Source organism: Jaculus jaculus, chromosome 6, assembly GCF_020740685.1.
Source record: "Jaculus jaculus isolate mJacJac1 chromosome 6, mJacJac1.mat.Y.cur, whole genome shotgun sequence".
In the NCBI taxonomy this organism is placed as follows: Eukaryota; Metazoa; Chordata; class Mammalia; order Rodentia; family Dipodidae; genus Jaculus; species Jaculus jaculus.
In genome coordinates this window covers 162,058,558-162,076,310 of record NC_059107.1, presented here as the reverse complement: position 1 = coordinate 162,076,310, position 17,753 = coordinate 162,058,558, and the positions used below count along the sequence as shown (strand labels likewise).

The following is a 17,753-nucleotide window of genomic DNA, read 5'->3' as shown; positions in this document are numbered from 1 at the left end:
AGATAACTATCTAAACAGAATGTATACCCTAGCATCTTTGCCTCTGTCTACTTTCCATTATTATAAAATGCCCAAGGTAACTAGCTGAAAAAGGTTTATTTTGGCTGTTTTAGAGATTTCTGCCCATGGCAGTTGGTGCATTGTTTTTGGGTCTGTGGTAAGGCAGCACATCAAAGGCAGCATATGGCAGAAGCAGCCATTCACCTCATCACAGTCAGAAAGTGAAGAGAAAGGAAGGGGCTGGGGTCTCAATATCCTTAGGCTTAACATCCTTCCACTAGCCCCATCTTAAGAAAGCTCAGATCCAAGGAAATCCTTCTCCAATAGAGCCAAAGGCTAAGGACAATTCATATCCAAACTATAACAGCATCGTGTCTCCTTTCCCTCTTACTATCCCAAGACTCATTCTTGTATCATTCTCACTAAGGCTCTAATACTGGAGCTCCTTCTGAGTGTAGTCTCTTAGCCAAGAGTATTTGCCCTCCTCTCATTCACCTTAGCTGGTGACTTTAGCCCTGAAGCTGCAATGCTTGCTTCAAACGCATATTTAATACCCTAAAGTAGTTAGCACCAAGGCATTCTCTGTCCCCCGCCCCCAGCAATCTCTGTTCCAGTGAGCAAGTAGTATCTTATTGGACTGTCAATACTGTTCCCAAGTTTTGATTGAATTGTTCAAAAGATTTGTTTTTATCTGGAATTTATTTTGTTGTTCTTCGTCTTCCTTGTCCTCCTTTAGACAGTCTCATAATTCAGGCTGGCCTCAAACACCCTATGTAGCCGGAGGATGACCTTGAACTCCTGACCATCCTGCCTTCACCTCCCTCCAGAGTGCTGGGATTATAGGCATGTACCAGCTTTCTTTCCTTTATCTCCTTGGAATTGAGCTTCCTGAGGAGCCAGAGTTTGCCACTAATCAGAAGACTTACCAAAACATATACAGTGTCCACATTTTTCTCATTGAGTTGACATAATAGGAAGTGGAAAGTAAATACCAGCCCTCCTTCACCCTTACAAAATATGAGGGGCAGTTTGCCCTCCACAAGACTACAAACAAAAGGCACTTAAGTTTTAGATGGGCAAGTTTAATGATGGTTTTATTTTGGTAGCTAAGCTCTTTGTAGTTCTGCAGTTGTGGATTCACTGAGTTACGAGGAAGATAGCACAGTCACAGTCCCCAGAGCCCAAAGGAGGCCTTTCCTTGCCAGTGAAATGTGTGCTTTTTATGGCCTCTTAGGTTTCAAGCTACATTAAAGAGCAAACACAAGAACAGTTTCAGATGATAGTCATCTCGCTGAAAGAAGAGTTCTACTCCAGAGCCGATGCACTGATAGGCATCTACCCAGAGGTGAGAGACTCACAGTGGCCACAGAAACTCCTCCATCCTTGTTGGCCAGCATTTCCTTCAATAATCTACGGCCCATGGAGTCTGTAGATAGTTCTCAGTTTCTCTAGTTGATAAATATAAGTCAAGTGAATTTTAAACAAGATGTAAGAGTAACGAGTCAGATATTTTAGGCACATTTGAAGTGAAGGAATTTTAAACTGCAGGGCAGTATAACAGGTATGCTTTACAAAGCAGTAGTGCACATTGACTTACACAGCCTACTGCTGCAGTGTATCTCTTGTTCCTTGATGCCTGAGTACAGATGTAGAATTGAGCGCTCTGTGGAGGGAGAGATCAGTTATGCAGAGCTTCAAGTGGTGCTGCAGCTTCAGTTAATTTCAGCACACCTTTCTTAAGCCATTCAGATGCTCAGCTCAAAAGCTAAGGGAAGAGAGCAGCTAACTCAAAATACCTGGATTTTAGACAGGTTTCCTTAAGCTGAGATAAAAATTAACTTACCTTTGTTAAGGGGCGACATACATGAGGTGGTAGAAATTCTCATAGCAGAGAATCAAAAACATGCATAACTGGTATAAACAGATCAACTAATAACTTTTTAATGCAAATCAAGGTCAACTAGAGGCCTTACGTTAATTGCATGTTTTCTCTAGTCAGGTAAACTGACTCAAACTACTTTTTCTCTATTTTAGCATGACGATTGCATGTTCAGCCGAGTTTTGACCCTCGATCTTTCCATGTATCCAGACACTGAAGACCAGGAAGGCAACAGGAGACACCAGAAGCCTAGAGCACCCCGAGAGTCCCAGTCCCCCCGAGAGTCCCAGTCCCCCCAGTCCCGTTAGCTTGAACACTCCCGGTTGTAGCTGTAACCTGACCCTGTGAAGGTCAGGTTAGTCACTGTTTAGTTCCCAGCAATAAACGTCAAGAGCAAGCAGGCCCATTCCCAGAGCCACTGAAGTTTCTAATAGTTTTAGCCAGAAAAGGCTGTAGCTCACTTCAGTTAGAGTACCCAGACCCCATTCCAGTAGAAAAGGTTTTCTGTGACAGCACATTGTTGTTTGTTTTGTTTTTAGGGCAAGACAGTTTTTTTGTTTGTTTTTTTTCAAGGTAGGATCTTGCTCGAGCTCCAGCTAACTTGGAAGTCACTATGTAGTCTCAGACTGGCCTCCAACTCACAGCGATCCTTCTACTTTGGCCTCCCCAGTATTGGAATTAAAGGCGTATACCACCATACCCAGACAGCTGTGTGTGTTCTATTACTGAGTTCACCCCTGGCCCTGAAAGGTTTGTTCACAAAGTATACTAGTCATACAGAGGCTAGTAAACTGTTGAACCTGGCTTTTATAGAATATTACTTCAGAGGGACTATGTGTCAGTACTGGAAAGATCAGTAAAATACTTTCAAATGTTTTAGAAGCAAAAAAAAAAATAATTGTATGGAGTTATCTACTTCAACACAATCTGAATTTTTCTAAGTATTATTTCTCTTGAAGTATTTAAGAATACAGGCTTTCACAAGTTACATCTGACTTAATATAAAAATGGTGTTACAAGTAGGAAAGTTGCACTTTTCAATACTCATTTCCACTTCAAAGGACAAGTAAACTCTGCAGTGGTTTTCTACTCAAGCCTGCTTTGGGTCAAGTGCTAACCCTGGAGCATCCTCCATGCTATTTCTTACACACAGAATGTACTCCATGCCTGCCAAGTGGACTTGAGTCACAAGACTTGGTTCCCTCCCTGAGGCATCCTCTGCCTAGTGGAGAATTGCTAGGCCTATAAAATTTGGAGAACACTCCCAGCTCCATAGAACTAGGTGCAATTTGTGGTATCTACCTAGAGCCAGGGTTCAGCAGGCTTCTCTTTAGGCCATGGTAAATGTCTCAAGTTTTGAGAAGGTGAAGCTGTCAGACTGCTGTGAATCAGTTCAGCCTGGCCTACAAATGAGACCCTGTCTCAAAACAAAACAAATAATTTTAAAAATTCATGTTTGGGCTGGAGATGGCTCAGTGGTTAAAGGTACTTGCTTGCAAAGTTTGATGACCTGGGTCCAGTTCCCCAGTACCCACATAAAGCCAGATGCCCCAAGTGGCTCATGTGTCTGGAGCTCATTTGTAGCAGCACTAGGCCTGGCGCCCCCATTCTGTCTCTCCACCGAGAAGGGCCTTCAGTGGATGGGGATAAGCGAGAGGGAATATAAGAGTATAACCTGTTGAGAATATGGCCAACACATGATACATTCATACAGTAAGTTTCATAATAAAAACATTTTAAAAAGACAAATATACTAAATACACTAAAAAACTAAAAAATCTTACACCAAATCAAACCTTATCATAATTAAAGAAAAGTTGAGTCTACACAGGGTTGATTTTAAAATTTTATTTATACCAAAGTGACATAAAGGATTGAGTTTTCACACTTACACAGAGGAAAGGATCTTTAGCATGCCTCTGGTTTTTCTTATTCGTTATATGCCTGTATCCTGTTCTTAACTACCTGGTACCCATGGGAACTACAGTGCCATCCACTCAGCGTTACCATGCTTGGCAAAAATGTCACATCAAAAAGGATATTCTCCTCATTCCAATTTTGTCCCTGAGGTAGCTAACCATCAGTCCTTGCAGAGTATACCTCAAGTGTGTCCATGTCACCTCCTGAGCAGCTAAACACACATAGTGGGGATCTTTGTCACCCAACCTTGAGGGTCACACACCCACATAGCTCTCTTGAGATATGTGACAGTTAGAGATAGATCCATATGGCATCCTGTGTACATTCCTCATTGCTTGGGCGTGGCACTGTGCTTACAGAAGCTCATCTTCAAGTTGAAGGTTTCAAAATTTCAAGACCCTCCAGCATCATCTGTTTAAGCAAAAGAAACAAAATTTTTACCATTCAGCTAAAAGAACAAGATTCCTACTTCATAAACCACTTCCCAATGACTCTTATATGAAGATCTTGGTTGCTATAAACACTGTCAGAAACCCAGTGAATTATGAGGTAGGCTGATAAAAATCTACAGGAATCTCAACTCATGAACACGTTTTCTGGTGGAATGAGGGTGGGGTAATTCAAGACATCCACAGTGAGTTCCTGTTTGAAGAATGGAGAAAAATGAAGGCTCGGTATACACACACACAGGCCTGCCATGTAGGTGAAGACTCAGTTCCTAGGGCTCCTCAGGCTATAGGTGTGGACAGCAAGACTAAGATTATGCTTGGCCTTTTCATCCACATTCAGAACAGGTTAAGGCTTTCTGTACATCAGAGACCAGAGGCTTTTCCTTAAGTAGACATGACCACCTGGGGAGAGGCTAGGCTGGTATAGGTGCTGGCACCCTGAGGCAAACCTCTTACTGGGCATCAAAGAGGATTCCTGGCCTGCTGATCTATGATCCTGGCCCCACCACCCAAACACACACCATTCACACAGAGTGCATAGGAATGTCAAGCCTACAGACAGAGGTAGCAGATAAAAAAAAAAAAAATCCACATCGTCTATTGAGGATAGCCACTGGGATCTTCTTCAGGGCCTCTCAGGTGCATTAGGTTACACAAAACCTGAAGGAGACACACAGGGTCTGCAGAAGCTGTGCTTCCATAAGGACCCTAACTCACTCTCACTTCATGCGCCCTCAAGCAACAGCATGCAATAGCCTTGAGTCTCCTTTTGAACCCATCCTACCCTATGCAACAATCCATGCTACAGGTAACTTTTTTGTAGTTGTTTTTTTGAGGTAGAGTTTCACTATAACTCAGGCTGATCTGGAATTCACTATGTAGTCTCAGGATAGCCTCAAACTCTTGGCAATCCTCCTACCTCTGCCTCCTGAGTGCTGGGATTAAAGGCATGTGCCACCACGCCTGGCTTACAGGTAACTTTCTTAAATGACCTTGTTTTATTTGACTGTGTTATCTGTGTTTATCATGATGCTTTATAACAGATGACTTCAACAGTTCACATACCTCTGGTATGGAGGGAATGTGTAAAGTTGAGAGAAACATGAGTATTCCTTATCCAAAATGTTTGGGATCTAGCTAGAAGCATTTCCAATTTCTTGGTTTTTCAGACTTTGGAGTATTTGCATTTACAGGGTTAAACATTTATAATCTGAATACAAAATGCTCCAAAATCCAAAACCTTTGAACACTGATAATGCTAAAAAAAAGCTTTGATTCTGGGGCTTGGGAGATGGCTCAGCAGTTAAAGACACTGCTTGCAAAACCTGCCAGCCTAGGTTCAGTTCCACAGTACCCATGTGAAAACCAGATGGAAAAAGTGGTGAATGTACCTGGAGTTCATCTACAGCACCTAGAGGCTCACCCTGTTGCATTCACTCACAATAACAATAAAAAATAAAACTTTAACCCAAGGCCTAAAATGTACTTTTCAAAATCTACCAGAAAGTTTTTGAAAGAAATGGAGACTGGAAATTGAAACACTAGAGCAGGGCTGAGGGACGGCTTAGCAGTTGAGGTGCTTGCCGGCACAGCCAAAAGACCCAGGTTCGATTCCCCAGGACCCAGGTTAGCCAGATGCACAAGGGACCACACACATCTGGAGTTCGTTTGCAGTGGCTGGAGGCCCTGGCGTGCCCATTCTCTCTCTCTCTCTCCACCCTCTTTCTCTCTCAAATAAATAAAAATATTTTACAAAAACCACTAGAGTGCCTTCTAGACACGTCTGCACACAGATGAACACCGCTCTCAACCTATGCAGAGAAGCTTCTTTTGCAGTGGGTGGCAGTTGCTACAGAGACTCATAACTGGTCAAACAGCTGACAGAAAGTGATTGGTGCTCAGCTCTAAATTGGGACATCTGTGTCACCCCCTCCAAGGCTCAGGGGGCCTCACAGAAGAGGACAGAAAGGACTTAAGAGCAGGAACAAGCAGCAGGCACAGCAGGTAAAGGCACTTGTTTGCAAGCCGTGGTTGGAGTTTAATTCCCCAGCACCCATGTAAAACCGGATGTAAAGTGACACGTGCACATTAATGTGCCTATGGCAATGGGAGTTGAAGCCAGAAGAGTCTGGAAGCTCAGGGGCCAAAGAGACTGCATATGAAACAGCAAAATCAAAACAGCAACAAGGGAAACCCTGACTCAAGCAACGCAGAAAGTTGTCCTTAGACCTCCGCACGTGCACCATGGCATACATGTGCACAAGAGCACACCCTCCACACCACACATACACAGAGATACACATGTATTTTTAAAAAGCAGAAGGTTGGGGAGGAGTGCTATAAATGGAGAGAATGCTGTCTGTGGACGATGCCATGGCCATTGTGCTCATGCGCTCACAGACCTGTGTGGTTTCCTGAATGAGACCTACACAAGGTGAAGTCAGCACTCCACGAGGCCTCAGCTCTCTGAGGAGCTACTGCTTAGGCACGCTGGGGAGGGCGAGTCACTTCCTGCAGTGGGGTGGCCATGGTAAGACGCCCACGCTCCGGCAAACAGCCCTCGCCCATGTTTATGCAAGCAAAACGACACGATAGTAGGAGAGAGACTAGTTAGGAGAAGGGATTGGGGGGAGGGGAAGCGAAGAGAGGGCTAATAGGGTGAATATGATCAAAATACATGATATACATGTGTGAATTTGTCAAAATTACTTTTAAAGCACTACAGGAAAGAAAAGATGATGGAAATCCAAGAGACCCAAGAGCATGAATTCTCATGAGAGTACCAGAGACAGAAAAAATAAGATCTCAATATGAAACAATCAAAAATGGGGAGAAAGGTATGTGCAGAAAAAGAAAATCTCATTTAACTGATACTGGGTACGCATCCTGCAACTGGCATAGAAGTCATCCCACTGGGTGAAAGGCAGAACTTAGTAACGTAAGTGACCGAGTCTGGGCAGTAGAGGTCTTCCTTCTTCTCTGTCTGTCTGTAACACCAACAATGATAAGAGGTGGCAAAGGAGGGACAGAGGTGAGGAGGAAGAGCTGACCCACACTCTCACACTTGAGCTCCAGGCCCTGAGCCACGAGAAGCACGGAACACTGACGAGGGGCGTGAGGGAGGCGGGCCATGTGAGCAGGGCCAGACCACCTCCCCAAGGTCAGCAGAGCCTACTTAGACAGCAGTTTCAAGACATTTTGGTGGTTGAGATAAGTATTTGAAAGTGGTTTTCTTCAGACAGAAGTGGTGGGGGAGTGCTCCCAAATGTTCTGTTTATTGACCTGTGACCAAATGGATGGCTCTGCTTCATGAAAACACTGCTCACCCTGTGCACTTTATTTTTCTTCAAAAAACATGACAAACACATACATTTGTCATTGAGAAATGAATCCTTAGGCAGTAGGGTGAAAGGTCAAGTTCCACTCTAAACATCTGTGCTGGTTCACATACAACATATGTCACTTCTCTGACCAGATACCTCCCGACCAACCAGAGATCTGGTCTCCATGCAGAGAAACAACAAAATGTTACCGGTATCTGATTGTCTAAGTTGTTTTGAAACTTCGATTCCATTGTCTTCCAACTTCCTCTTTGCACAGTCCTGGCATGCATTACCTGAAGAATGAAAACCTTTATTAAAAAGCTGGCCTATTATGGTTTAGACAGAAAGGATTCCCCCACCCCCAGAAAAAAGCCTCATGGGTCAGGGGCTTGGTGCCCAAGCAGTGTTTGAAAAGCTGATGGGAAGTGCTTGGACCACAAGGGCTCAGAGCTAGTCAGCAGATCAATAGTTTGATGGCATTATTATTGGGAGGGCCAGGAGGTAGGATGCAGCCAGAGGAAATCACTCAGTAGGAGCCCCTCTTGACTGCCAGGAGGTAAGCAGCTGTCTTCCAACAGGCCCCTCTGCCACGTCTGTCTTGTCTCAGACCCCAAAACCATGGACTGAAACCTGAGAATCAAAATATTTCTTCTTCTAAGTTGCTTTCCTTAGGAATTTTGTCAAGGCAACAAGAAAGAGGGGAAGCAGGCGAACAGAGAAAATTGTGTCAAGAAGTAGGGTTATCCCAGTGTGTATGACACAGATGACTGCAAGAGTTCAGATACCTTTGGAACTACTTTGCAGATGGCATTTGGATAGGTTTTGGAGAATGAGGCCTGAGAAAGCTTAGAGCTGTGAGAGGAGGTGCCAAGGCTAGCTGGAGGGAGCCCAGAAGACCAGGGCACTGACAAGCACAGATTGCGCACGGCTCCGAGGGCTTCCAGTAGAAAGGAGGACAGTGCGCTGCACCTGAGACCACTTGTGTTACCTTCTACAGAGACCTCATCTACATGTCCAAGTCCTGAAACTGGGAAGCTGAATTCAAAGGAGACAGACTCACTGGGCTGCTTGGCTTTCCAGTGCAAAGTGGGAGGAAAAAGAGTAGGAAAACTTACAGTATGAGCAGAAAAGCACATTCAAAGTCAGTGCTAAGGAAGGAGTGGCTTCCAATAACATAATCACTACTAAGGACACCCCATACTTTTGCACAGCAGGAAAGATATTTTGAGGGCATCTTATAAACTGGTTGCCCCTACCCATCACAGGTTCTAAGGTGCAACAGGTGTAAACTCAACTTTAAGTAAGCTCCAGGGGGCTGAAGAGACGGCTTAGTGGTTAAGGCACTTGCCTGTGAAGTCTAAAGACCCAGGTTTGATTCCTCAGTACCCACATAAACCAGATGCACAAGGTGGTGCATGTGTATGGAATTTGTTTGCAGTGGCTACAGGCCCTGGTGTGCCCATTCTTTCTCTCTCAACAAATAAATAAAATATTACCCCTCAAAAAAGAAAGAAAGCTCCAGGGATCCCTGGCTGCTTGGGGCTGCCTCGTGCCCCTCCATTCAGTCATACAGGGACTGCAAGGCCATTGCAGCTGTGGTCACAGTGGGCCCAGCTACTGCTTCCAGCTGGAGCCTTCCTTGGGGTCTGGTTTCACAGGTATGTGGAATGCAAGAGTTGGGTCACAAAGGCTTCCACTCACATTTCAAAGGGAAGCCGGGCAGGCCAAGCAATGTGCAAGTGTCATTGCTCCTCAGCACTGACAAGAATGATGCATCAGGTCTAAGCCATAATGGAGACCCCAGAAAGAGATCCAGGACTAGGGAATGTCAGCCCAGGAAAGCAGCAGGCAGCAAGTAAAGACAGCCATGTAAGCTGCAGTAGGAAAGGCTGGAGGAGGGGCTGCCTGAGCCTCCAGGAACTCACAGCTGCCACTGTGTGCCTGGCCCTCAGACATGAAGCTACAGTCTGCCTAGCTGGATTTCAGTCTGCCTTTGGTCCCTTGCTTTTTCTTCTTCTTCTTCTTTTAGAAATATTTTAATTTATTTATTTGAGAGGGAGAAAGAGCCAGAGAGATAGAATGGGCACACCAGGCTTCCAGCCACTGTATACAAACTTTAGACACATGTGCCACCTTCTGCATCTAACTTATGTGGTTCCTGGGGAATCAAACCTGGGTCCTCAAGCTTCACAGGCAAACGCCTTAATTGCTAAGCCATATTTCCAGCTCTGGTCTCATGGTTTTTATTCCCCAGTTCTTTCCTTTTAGACTGGTGATGTTCACTCTGCCAATGTATAAGTTGCAAACACGTAAATTGTTTTGATGTATCGTGGTATATGCGATGTTGTGGTATTTGTGTGCACATGTGTGGAGACCAGAAGAGGACAGGTATCAAATGTCTTCCTCTGTTGCTCTTGTCTTTCTCACTAAATCTGGAACTGTTATTATTCCATTAGACAACAAACCATGAACCCCAGCAATCCTCCTGTTTCTACCTCCCTTGGGTTACAGGCATGTGTGGCCACACCGATTATTATGTGTGTGCTGAAAATGAAACACAGAGCCTCCTACTTGGGGAGGAAGCACCTTTTAACTGCTGAGCCATCTCATCAACCTCTCATTAAAAGAAATTTTTTTTTTTTTTTTTTGGCTTTTCAAGGTAGGGTCTCACTCTGGCCCAGGCTGACCTGGAATTCACCATGGAGTCTCAGGGTGGCCTTGAACCCTCAGTGATCCTCCTACCTCTGCCTCCTGAGTGCTGGGATTAAAGGCGTGCGCCACCACGCCCGGCCTAAAAGAAAAATTTTTTAAAGGTTTCACAGAGCCGGGCATGGTGACGCACACCTTTAATCCCAGCACTTGGGAGGCAGAGGTAGGAGGATCGCCGTGAGTTCGAGGCCACCCTGAGACTCCATGGTGAATTCCAGGTCAGCCTGGGCTACAGTGAGCCCCTGCCTCAAAAAAACAAAAAAAAAAACAAAAAAAAAAAAAAAAAAGGTTTCACAGCTAGATGCTGCCTCACAAGTCAGAGGAAACTTTAGACTTAACTTTTTTGTGTGTGTTTTAAGATAGGGTCACATTACACAGTCCAAGCTGGCTTGCAATTCACCTATGCAGTCTAGGCTAGCCTTAAGCAAGCATGCAATCCCCCTGCCTCAGCACCACCCCAGCCCCCGCCCCTACCTAACTGAACTTAGGTTTGGAACAATCTTCAGACTCTTCAGACCATGAGGACTCCTGGAGACCAAAGGCAGAGTGCTGTGCTCCGGGTGTGAGGAGTCCTCCAAAAACGCTGGTGGCACAACTGGGCAGTGATGGGATCATGAAGATCTTACATCAATAAGACAGTTAACCCACTGCTGAGCTCATACTGAATGGACTACCACATGGGGTCTTGTTGGAGGACATGGATCACTGGAAGCATGCCTTGAAGAGTGCTATCTGGTTGTCAGACCCTTCTAGTCATTCCTTGCCGCCCGTATGCCATGAGGTGAGACTCTGCTCTGTCACAGGCTCCCACCATGACACTCTGTCTCACCACGCGAGGTCCAGAAGCAAGGGAGTCAACGCTAACCCCTCCAAGCCTGTGAGTTAGCTGAGCCCTTCCTCCCTGGCACTGTCTTCTAGACACTGTCACTGTATGCACAGTGACCAACAATATTTCAGAATTTACTCTCAAAGGACAAATCTCTAAACTTTATTGAAACACTGGCTCAAGTCTTCTAGCTATACACTACATATTTTATCAACTGAATTGCTGCTGTATTCAAAAGAAAAAGAAAACTGCAAAAAGTAACATGAAAATGACAGCCAGGCGTGGTGGTGCACGCCTTTAATCCCAGCACTTGGGAGGCAGAGGTAAGAGGATCGCCTTGAGCTCCAGGGCCACCCTGAGACTACACAGTGAATTCTAGGTCAGCCTGGGCCAGAGTGAGACCCTACCTCGTAAAACCAAAACACTAAAATAACATGAAGACAGGAAGCTGAGTTCAGCTCTTACAATTCCTGACCTCTGACCTTCCACTTCCACCACATACACAGACAGACTGACATTAGTAGGCGGTGGTGGTTTGACTTACATGTCCCCCATAAACTCATGTTCTGAATGTTTGTTCCCCAACTGATGGCAATTTGACTTAGACTCTTACAGTGAAGGATGAGTCACCCTAGGTCAGTGCATATTATATGGAATGGTGTGATAGACCACGACGCCAGTTCCTGGGATTCTTGGTTCTACGACAGGAATTATTCTGTTAGCAGATGGTTCATGATTAACCTGTGCTTCCCAAGGGGAGAGATGGCCTGCAACGCTAGTCTGAGGTGAGGCCGCCTACAGCCCGACATGTGCATCCTCTGCGCGGCGCTGCTGAGCACCAGCTCGTTATGTCACGTGAGAGCCGCTTCCACGGTGTCACGGACGGTGAAGGGAAACGAGAACACTTAGGCAAAGCACAGACGGGTGAAAATGAAGAGCTGCTTTACCTAACGGTGTGGTGCTGTCCACCCGCTCCGCATCTGGAAAAGAGAGAAGAGCAGTCAGCACAACTGGGGCTCGGAGAGCTCTTCATTCTCAGGCTAGTGGGAAGGACGGCAGGGCCACCCTGAGGCCCCCGGGGCTGGGCAGGCTTCAGTGCTGGCCGTGGCACATGCAGGCAGGACGGACCGAATGAGCTGCATGACCACATGACGCTCTGGGAGCAGACCGTGACACGGAGTGTGGCAGAGGACTCACAGGCGCTGTGACTGTCACGGTCAGGAGACAAACACGAATGTCCCCCACGACAGACACAGATTAGAACCCTTAAGAGCTTAAGTCCTCTTGCGTAATTACTGAGTCCACTCAGTGGCCAGGGCTGGAAAAGAGGCAGCAGGTTGGACAGGATGCAGCTAGCTACCTACTCTAAAAGCCTACACTCACTGCTCAGAGCCTGGTCTTCCAGGAAGTTGTGAAGAGGGTTCTGAGAAAGGCTCTCTGCAGAGCCATGCACACCACTGGTACCAGCCACTTCAGTCTACATTAGGCCAGGATCAAATCTGGGCACACACTGGGCAAATTATTCACCTCTCTGACCTGTTACAGTCTATATAATCATCTACTCAGAGCAGTGGATGCTGCCACTGAAACATCAAAACTAACCTGGTACCATCTCCACGCTCATCTTATTAGCAGCAATCGATACTGCCACGAAAACTTGAAGTGAGGGCAAGAGTGTGAAACTGGCAGCAGTGTGACTTCCGCCTCCCACTTCTAGTTAGAAACCGACAACTGCCCTAATCACACTTGTGTTCATGGAAAGTGAGTTAAGTCAGCTCACTTGGCATATTAGCAGCACTGAGAAGAAAGTGCTGGTGGCAGGAACGTGTGGTTGGGCATACAACATCTCACCAGTCTATGTCTAACCTCATTCCAGCACATGGGGAGTGTCCACATCTCCTATTACCTATGAAAGGACAGTTAATACAGAACTTTCCATGCTCACTGTCATCCATGTTTTATGACATCAAATTCAAAGCCATTAATTCCCTCATGTAAATATCAGGCCAGAATCTTCTAGTTCTCTTCATCAACCTGGCAGAAGGGCTGAGGAACACAAAATTAGAGCTGTGGCATACTCCAGAGAACCAGGAAAGGAGGCACTTTGAGGAAGAAATATGTCATCATAAACTTTTTAAAATGTAGAGACAGGATAAAGGTATAAGCTACCTACCTACACACTGAAGTCTAAGTATCACAACTGCTAAACCTGTCCTGACAGCTTTTCCTGGTGAAGGCAACCTGAGACACAAGTGTGCCCCACATCCATGGGCACAACTCTACTGTTCTACTTACCAAGTTACTACCCTGTTGTCCACTCCAGTTTCCTCATTTTACATTAATGGCATTTAAAACAACAACCAGACTGGTAAATTTTATGGTATGTATATCTCCCAAGAGGAGGGAACAACTGGAAAAGAACCCTATGAATTTTGGAGTTGCAAAGAGAAGACAAAATTCCACACCTGGACTTCGCTGCTTGCAGATCTGAGCAGCAAGGTCTTGCACATATCCTGGGAAATGGTCAAAACAGTCTCCGTAGGACACTACTTTAATTCCATGCAGAAGCATGTCTGCTTGGTGCTTGAAGAAATGGTCTTCATTCTCCTTGAGCACCAGCATGTAGTGTTCTAAGTCCACTTTGTCTGGTACTGAGTAAAGGAAGAGAGCCTGGAATATCTGGTCACGAAGGGTCTCTCCACAGCCCACAAACAGAAAGGACTTGGTGCGGTACAGGTTCTGGAAGACTTCCTAGGAAAAGCCAACAAAGAAACACGGATGCCTGTGTGAAAGACAGCAGGGGCTCACCACCAGCAGGCACCTACGTGTGCTTTCTCTTCCTGCCCCCCCTGAGGAACAGCGTGAGGAAGACTTGCTCTTGACATGGAGCTCAGGTCAACCCCAAGCAGCAATGCTGCGGGACCAAGGATGAGGCTGGGCCCAGATTCATGTCACCTAGGACGGGAGGGGAGCCAGCTGCGGCAGCATGGGTGGACCCCACGGTGAGGACAGCACACAACTCCCAGGGCAGCCACCAGCCCCGAGAATACGAATAAAGACATTAAACCTTCTGTAGCTCAGAACTGTGTATGCACAACATCCTGAAACTAACATCCAGATGACAAGCCAAAAGGGGATGAGGTAGGGTGGAGGGTGAGGGGAGGGAGCTGAGGAGGGGAGCGCAGACAGTGACCCAAGCACAGAGTGTGAGACCCACTCAGTGAGCAGCAGAGAACCACCAATTCCAACAAAGACATGTCAGTGGGGTTCAGCACCAGCACAAGGCTTATTCAGAGCCAGACAGCAGCATGACTTCTAACTGCCTACGCTCACTCACTGACACCAGCCCTGGTGATACAGGTCACAGTCTGACCCTGAGCTCACCAACAAACCCACAAAGATGCCTCAAGTCGAGGTGCTGACAGCCGAGCATGGTGGTGATGCCTGGAACCACACATGAGAAGAGGTGACGCAGGATAGAGTTCAAGGCCAGCCTCGGCTTCTTAACAAGCTAAAGGCCAGCCCAGACTACATGAAAGTCTCAAAAAAAAGTGCTAGGACAGAAGCATTTATAACATGCCAGACACAGAATTTCCCACTCTTCATTCTGTTGACGGCAACAAGAAGACCTTGCAGACAATGAAGTGTTACTGTTTGATTTGCAGCATTAGGGATGGAACCCAAGGCCTTGCGTATGTCAGACCCTTAGCCCAGAGTAAGTGTGAAATATAGGAAGCTAAAAAGACTGCGAATCAGAGGAAGGAGAGACCTGCAGACAGGAAGACGCCCGAGTAGAGAGAGCTGATGTCCGAGAACAACAGAGAGCAGAGCCGAGGCCACGGGCCTCACACCCTAACCTTCTGCTACATCTCTGGCAGAATGAATGGCTGGTGCTGGCACCGACAGGGAAGAGAACTGTGCTTTCCAAGGAAGTACGCGTTTCCTCCTTAGTCAAATGGACACTGAGCATCTATTCAACTGCAGGTGCCAGCCAGGGCCCAGAGACAGAGCCAAGAACAGGAAAGCATAACCCTTAGACTGCAGCCAAATAATTCATAGCTGCTGGTGGCCACTATGAATTCCCCAGAGCAGGCAACAAAGGCCAAAAGGAGATAAACCATACCATTACTTCTGGGTCTTGAGTGACATCTTTATATCCCGATGGATCCAATACCATCCCACAAGGGTCTGTGTATAAGCCATGAATATGAAGCACTCCATACTTGATGTGGCCTCTTGCCCACTGAAGGACCTATCAAAATCCAAGCAAGACAAAGAAAACAGCTGGGTTATTTCATGCAGATATAAGAAAACTACCTACACTCAGATGCATGGTTTCAGCTTATAATTACACCTCTGAAACACAGAAACTCAGCCGCTGGCTCTAGGTACTCATCCCAGAGCCTCAACAAGATTGCTTTTGAAGACTGACATGTGCAGAAGTGTAACTTCAGCAGTGACAGCAAACTTTGGAGTGACTGCTTCAGGGGGGACAAGCCCTTCAAAGCTCTATGTCACATTTCAAGAAGTATTCTGTTCTGGGGTCATTGTTAATTCTGCTTGCAGTGCTGCAGGTGGAAGCCAGGGTCTTGCCTACCTTAGGCAAGTGTCCTACTCCTCGGCTATAGTTCCATACATTACATGCGCATATATATATATATATATATATATATATATATATATATATATATATATATATATATATATATGATTTTTATACCAAAGAAAAAATAATATATACAATATACAAGGGGAAAAGCATTCCTCAAATACACATGTATAGTCATTTCAGCTGAAAATCAAGAGCAGGGCTGGAGAGATGGCTTAGTGGTGAAGGCACTTGCCTGCAAAGCCTAAGGACCCATGGTTTACTCTCCAGATCCCACGTTAGCCAGATGCATAAAGGTGAGGCAAACACAAGGTCACACATGCCTACTAGGTGGTACAGATGTCTGGAGTTCAACTTCAGTGGCTGGAGGCCCTGACATACCAATTCTCCCTCCCTCCCTCTCTCTCAGAAAAAAATTATATATATAAAAAAAAGAAACAGAAGAGTAACAATTAGAATTTAGTCTTAGGATCCAACTCATAGATTCCTGGGGCTTTCTGGCCAGCCAGTGATAATAAAAGATACTGTCTCAAAAGCAAGTAGACAGCCGGGCATGATGGTGCACGCCTTTAATGCCAGCACGCAGGATGCAGATGTAGGAGGATCGCTGTGAGTTAGAGGCCAGCCTGAGACTACAGAGTGAATTCCAGGTGAGCCTGAGCTAGAGTGAGACCCTATCTCCAAAAAAACAAAAAAAAATTGAGGATGGGAAATTTTGCATATATGACAAAATTCATACTGGTGGGGCTGTGGGTGTCATACTATTAAGTGTGTACAGTTAGCTCCCATGGGGACAAAATGAACAACAGGTGAGAACCTCTGCAGACTACAGGAGGAGAAAGACACCGGCAAATGCAGCACAGAGCATCATGAGAGGTGAAGGCACAGGCTCCAGTGGTGTGGCTCTGAGGGCTGACTCAGTGTCCCTTTTGTCAGGGGCACCAGCAGTCCTGACTCACTGCCTTAAGTGAAAGCTCTTTTGTGCCATGGCAGCATCTGCTCAAGCTGCCAGGCCTGACCCATACCTTTGTCTTGTTCTTCAAGTCCAGGGACTCCATGGGCTTGTTCTTCTGCTGCCCGAAGATCTCCAGCAGATTGTCATAGTTGGTGGTCAGTACCATGGTGCCTCTGTCCATCAGGCTGAGGATGGACTGCAGCACTATGGGGCTCTGGATGTGCTGCTCCAGGCTGTCAAAAACCTCCATCAGGCAATCTTGGAAGAAGTTAGGCTTGGTGTCGCCTGTGCGCTATGGGGAGGTGAACAAGAGTTAGGAAATGTCTCTTCAGAGCTCGGCAACTCCTATGACCTAAGCAGGTGTAACTGAAATACAGCAGTTCACAGGAAAGGAGAGAAGTATGCCTCAGAGGAGAGGGACAGTTCGGGCGGACCCATGAGTATCGTGGTGATGAGCACCACGGGATAGGAAAGCAGAGAGAGGGGTGGGTAGGGAGCAGGGTGGACAGATCAAGGGCCTACACAAGGCCCCTGACAGCAGATGCCTAAGCAGAGACTGAACAGCAAGAGCTTCCAGAATGGTGCAAGCAGGGAGAGGAGCAAGTACAAAGGCACATGTGGACCAGGGGTCAGCAAGGAGCCCATGTGGCAGGACGGAAGGGAGGGGAAGCATTGGAAGGGGAGGCCCAGAACCAGGTCACAAGGGGCTAGGAAGACTGCAGGGGTGAGTCCAGCTTCCCTGACAGCTGCAGACGTGGCTGCCTCCCCTAATGGAATGTGAACTGGCCCACTGCATCTCAGAAACAGAAAGGCAGTTCCGTCAGCTGCTGAGAAGTTCAGTAGGAAGACTTGGAAGAGGTAAAACCAAGGTTTGCGGGAACAAGTGCTAACAGCAAGCACAGCTGTGCTACAGGGGCCCAGAGGAGCAGACAGATCTGGTGCACACAGGTCAGGAGACCCCATGCCCCCCGGGAGACCAGCACCCAGTGTGAGCACCACTGTAGCCTCAAGTCAAGACCTTGAGCCACCACACACACTGCTCCCACCCAGGGCCTTCCTTCTCCCAGAGGGCAGTGGGGCTTC

At 46.5% G+C, this 17,753-nt stretch overlaps 2 protein-coding genes across 2 annotated transcripts in view; one reads left to right on the top strand and one right to left on the bottom strand.

The window, feature by feature from the left end:
• Smc1b (structural maintenance of chromosomes 1B) overlaps window positions 1-2,187 on the top strand; it is an 82,526-nt gene extending 80,339 nt beyond the window's left edge. The window contains exons 24-25 of the mRNA XM_004650386.2: window positions 1,235-1,345; window positions 2,035-2,187. Of these exons, the coding sequence (XP_004650443.2) occupies window positions 1,235-1,345; window positions 2,035-2,187 (264 nt within the window). The remainder of the gene's footprint in view (window positions 1-1,234; window positions 1,346-2,034) is intronic.
• A 1,525-nt stretch (window positions 2,188-3,712) lies between these two features.
• The window catches only part of Fam118a (family with sequence similarity 118 member A), a 33,065-nt gene continuing 19,024 nt past the window's right edge, over window positions 3,713-17,753 (bottom strand). Inside the window, exons 4-9 of the mRNA XM_045153413.1 lie at window positions 16,741-16,962; window positions 15,230-15,358; window positions 13,572-13,857; window positions 12,054-12,086; window positions 7,781-7,864; window positions 3,713-4,210 (exon numbers count right to left, since the gene is read on the bottom strand). Of these exons, the coding sequence (XP_045009348.1) occupies window positions 4,191-4,210; window positions 7,781-7,864; window positions 12,054-12,086; window positions 13,572-13,857; window positions 15,230-15,358; window positions 16,741-16,962 (774 nt within the window). The 3' untranslated portion in view covers window positions 3,713-4,190. The remainder of the gene's footprint in view (window positions 4,211-7,780; window positions 7,865-12,053; window positions 12,087-13,571; window positions 13,858-15,229; window positions 15,359-16,740; window positions 16,963-17,753) is intronic.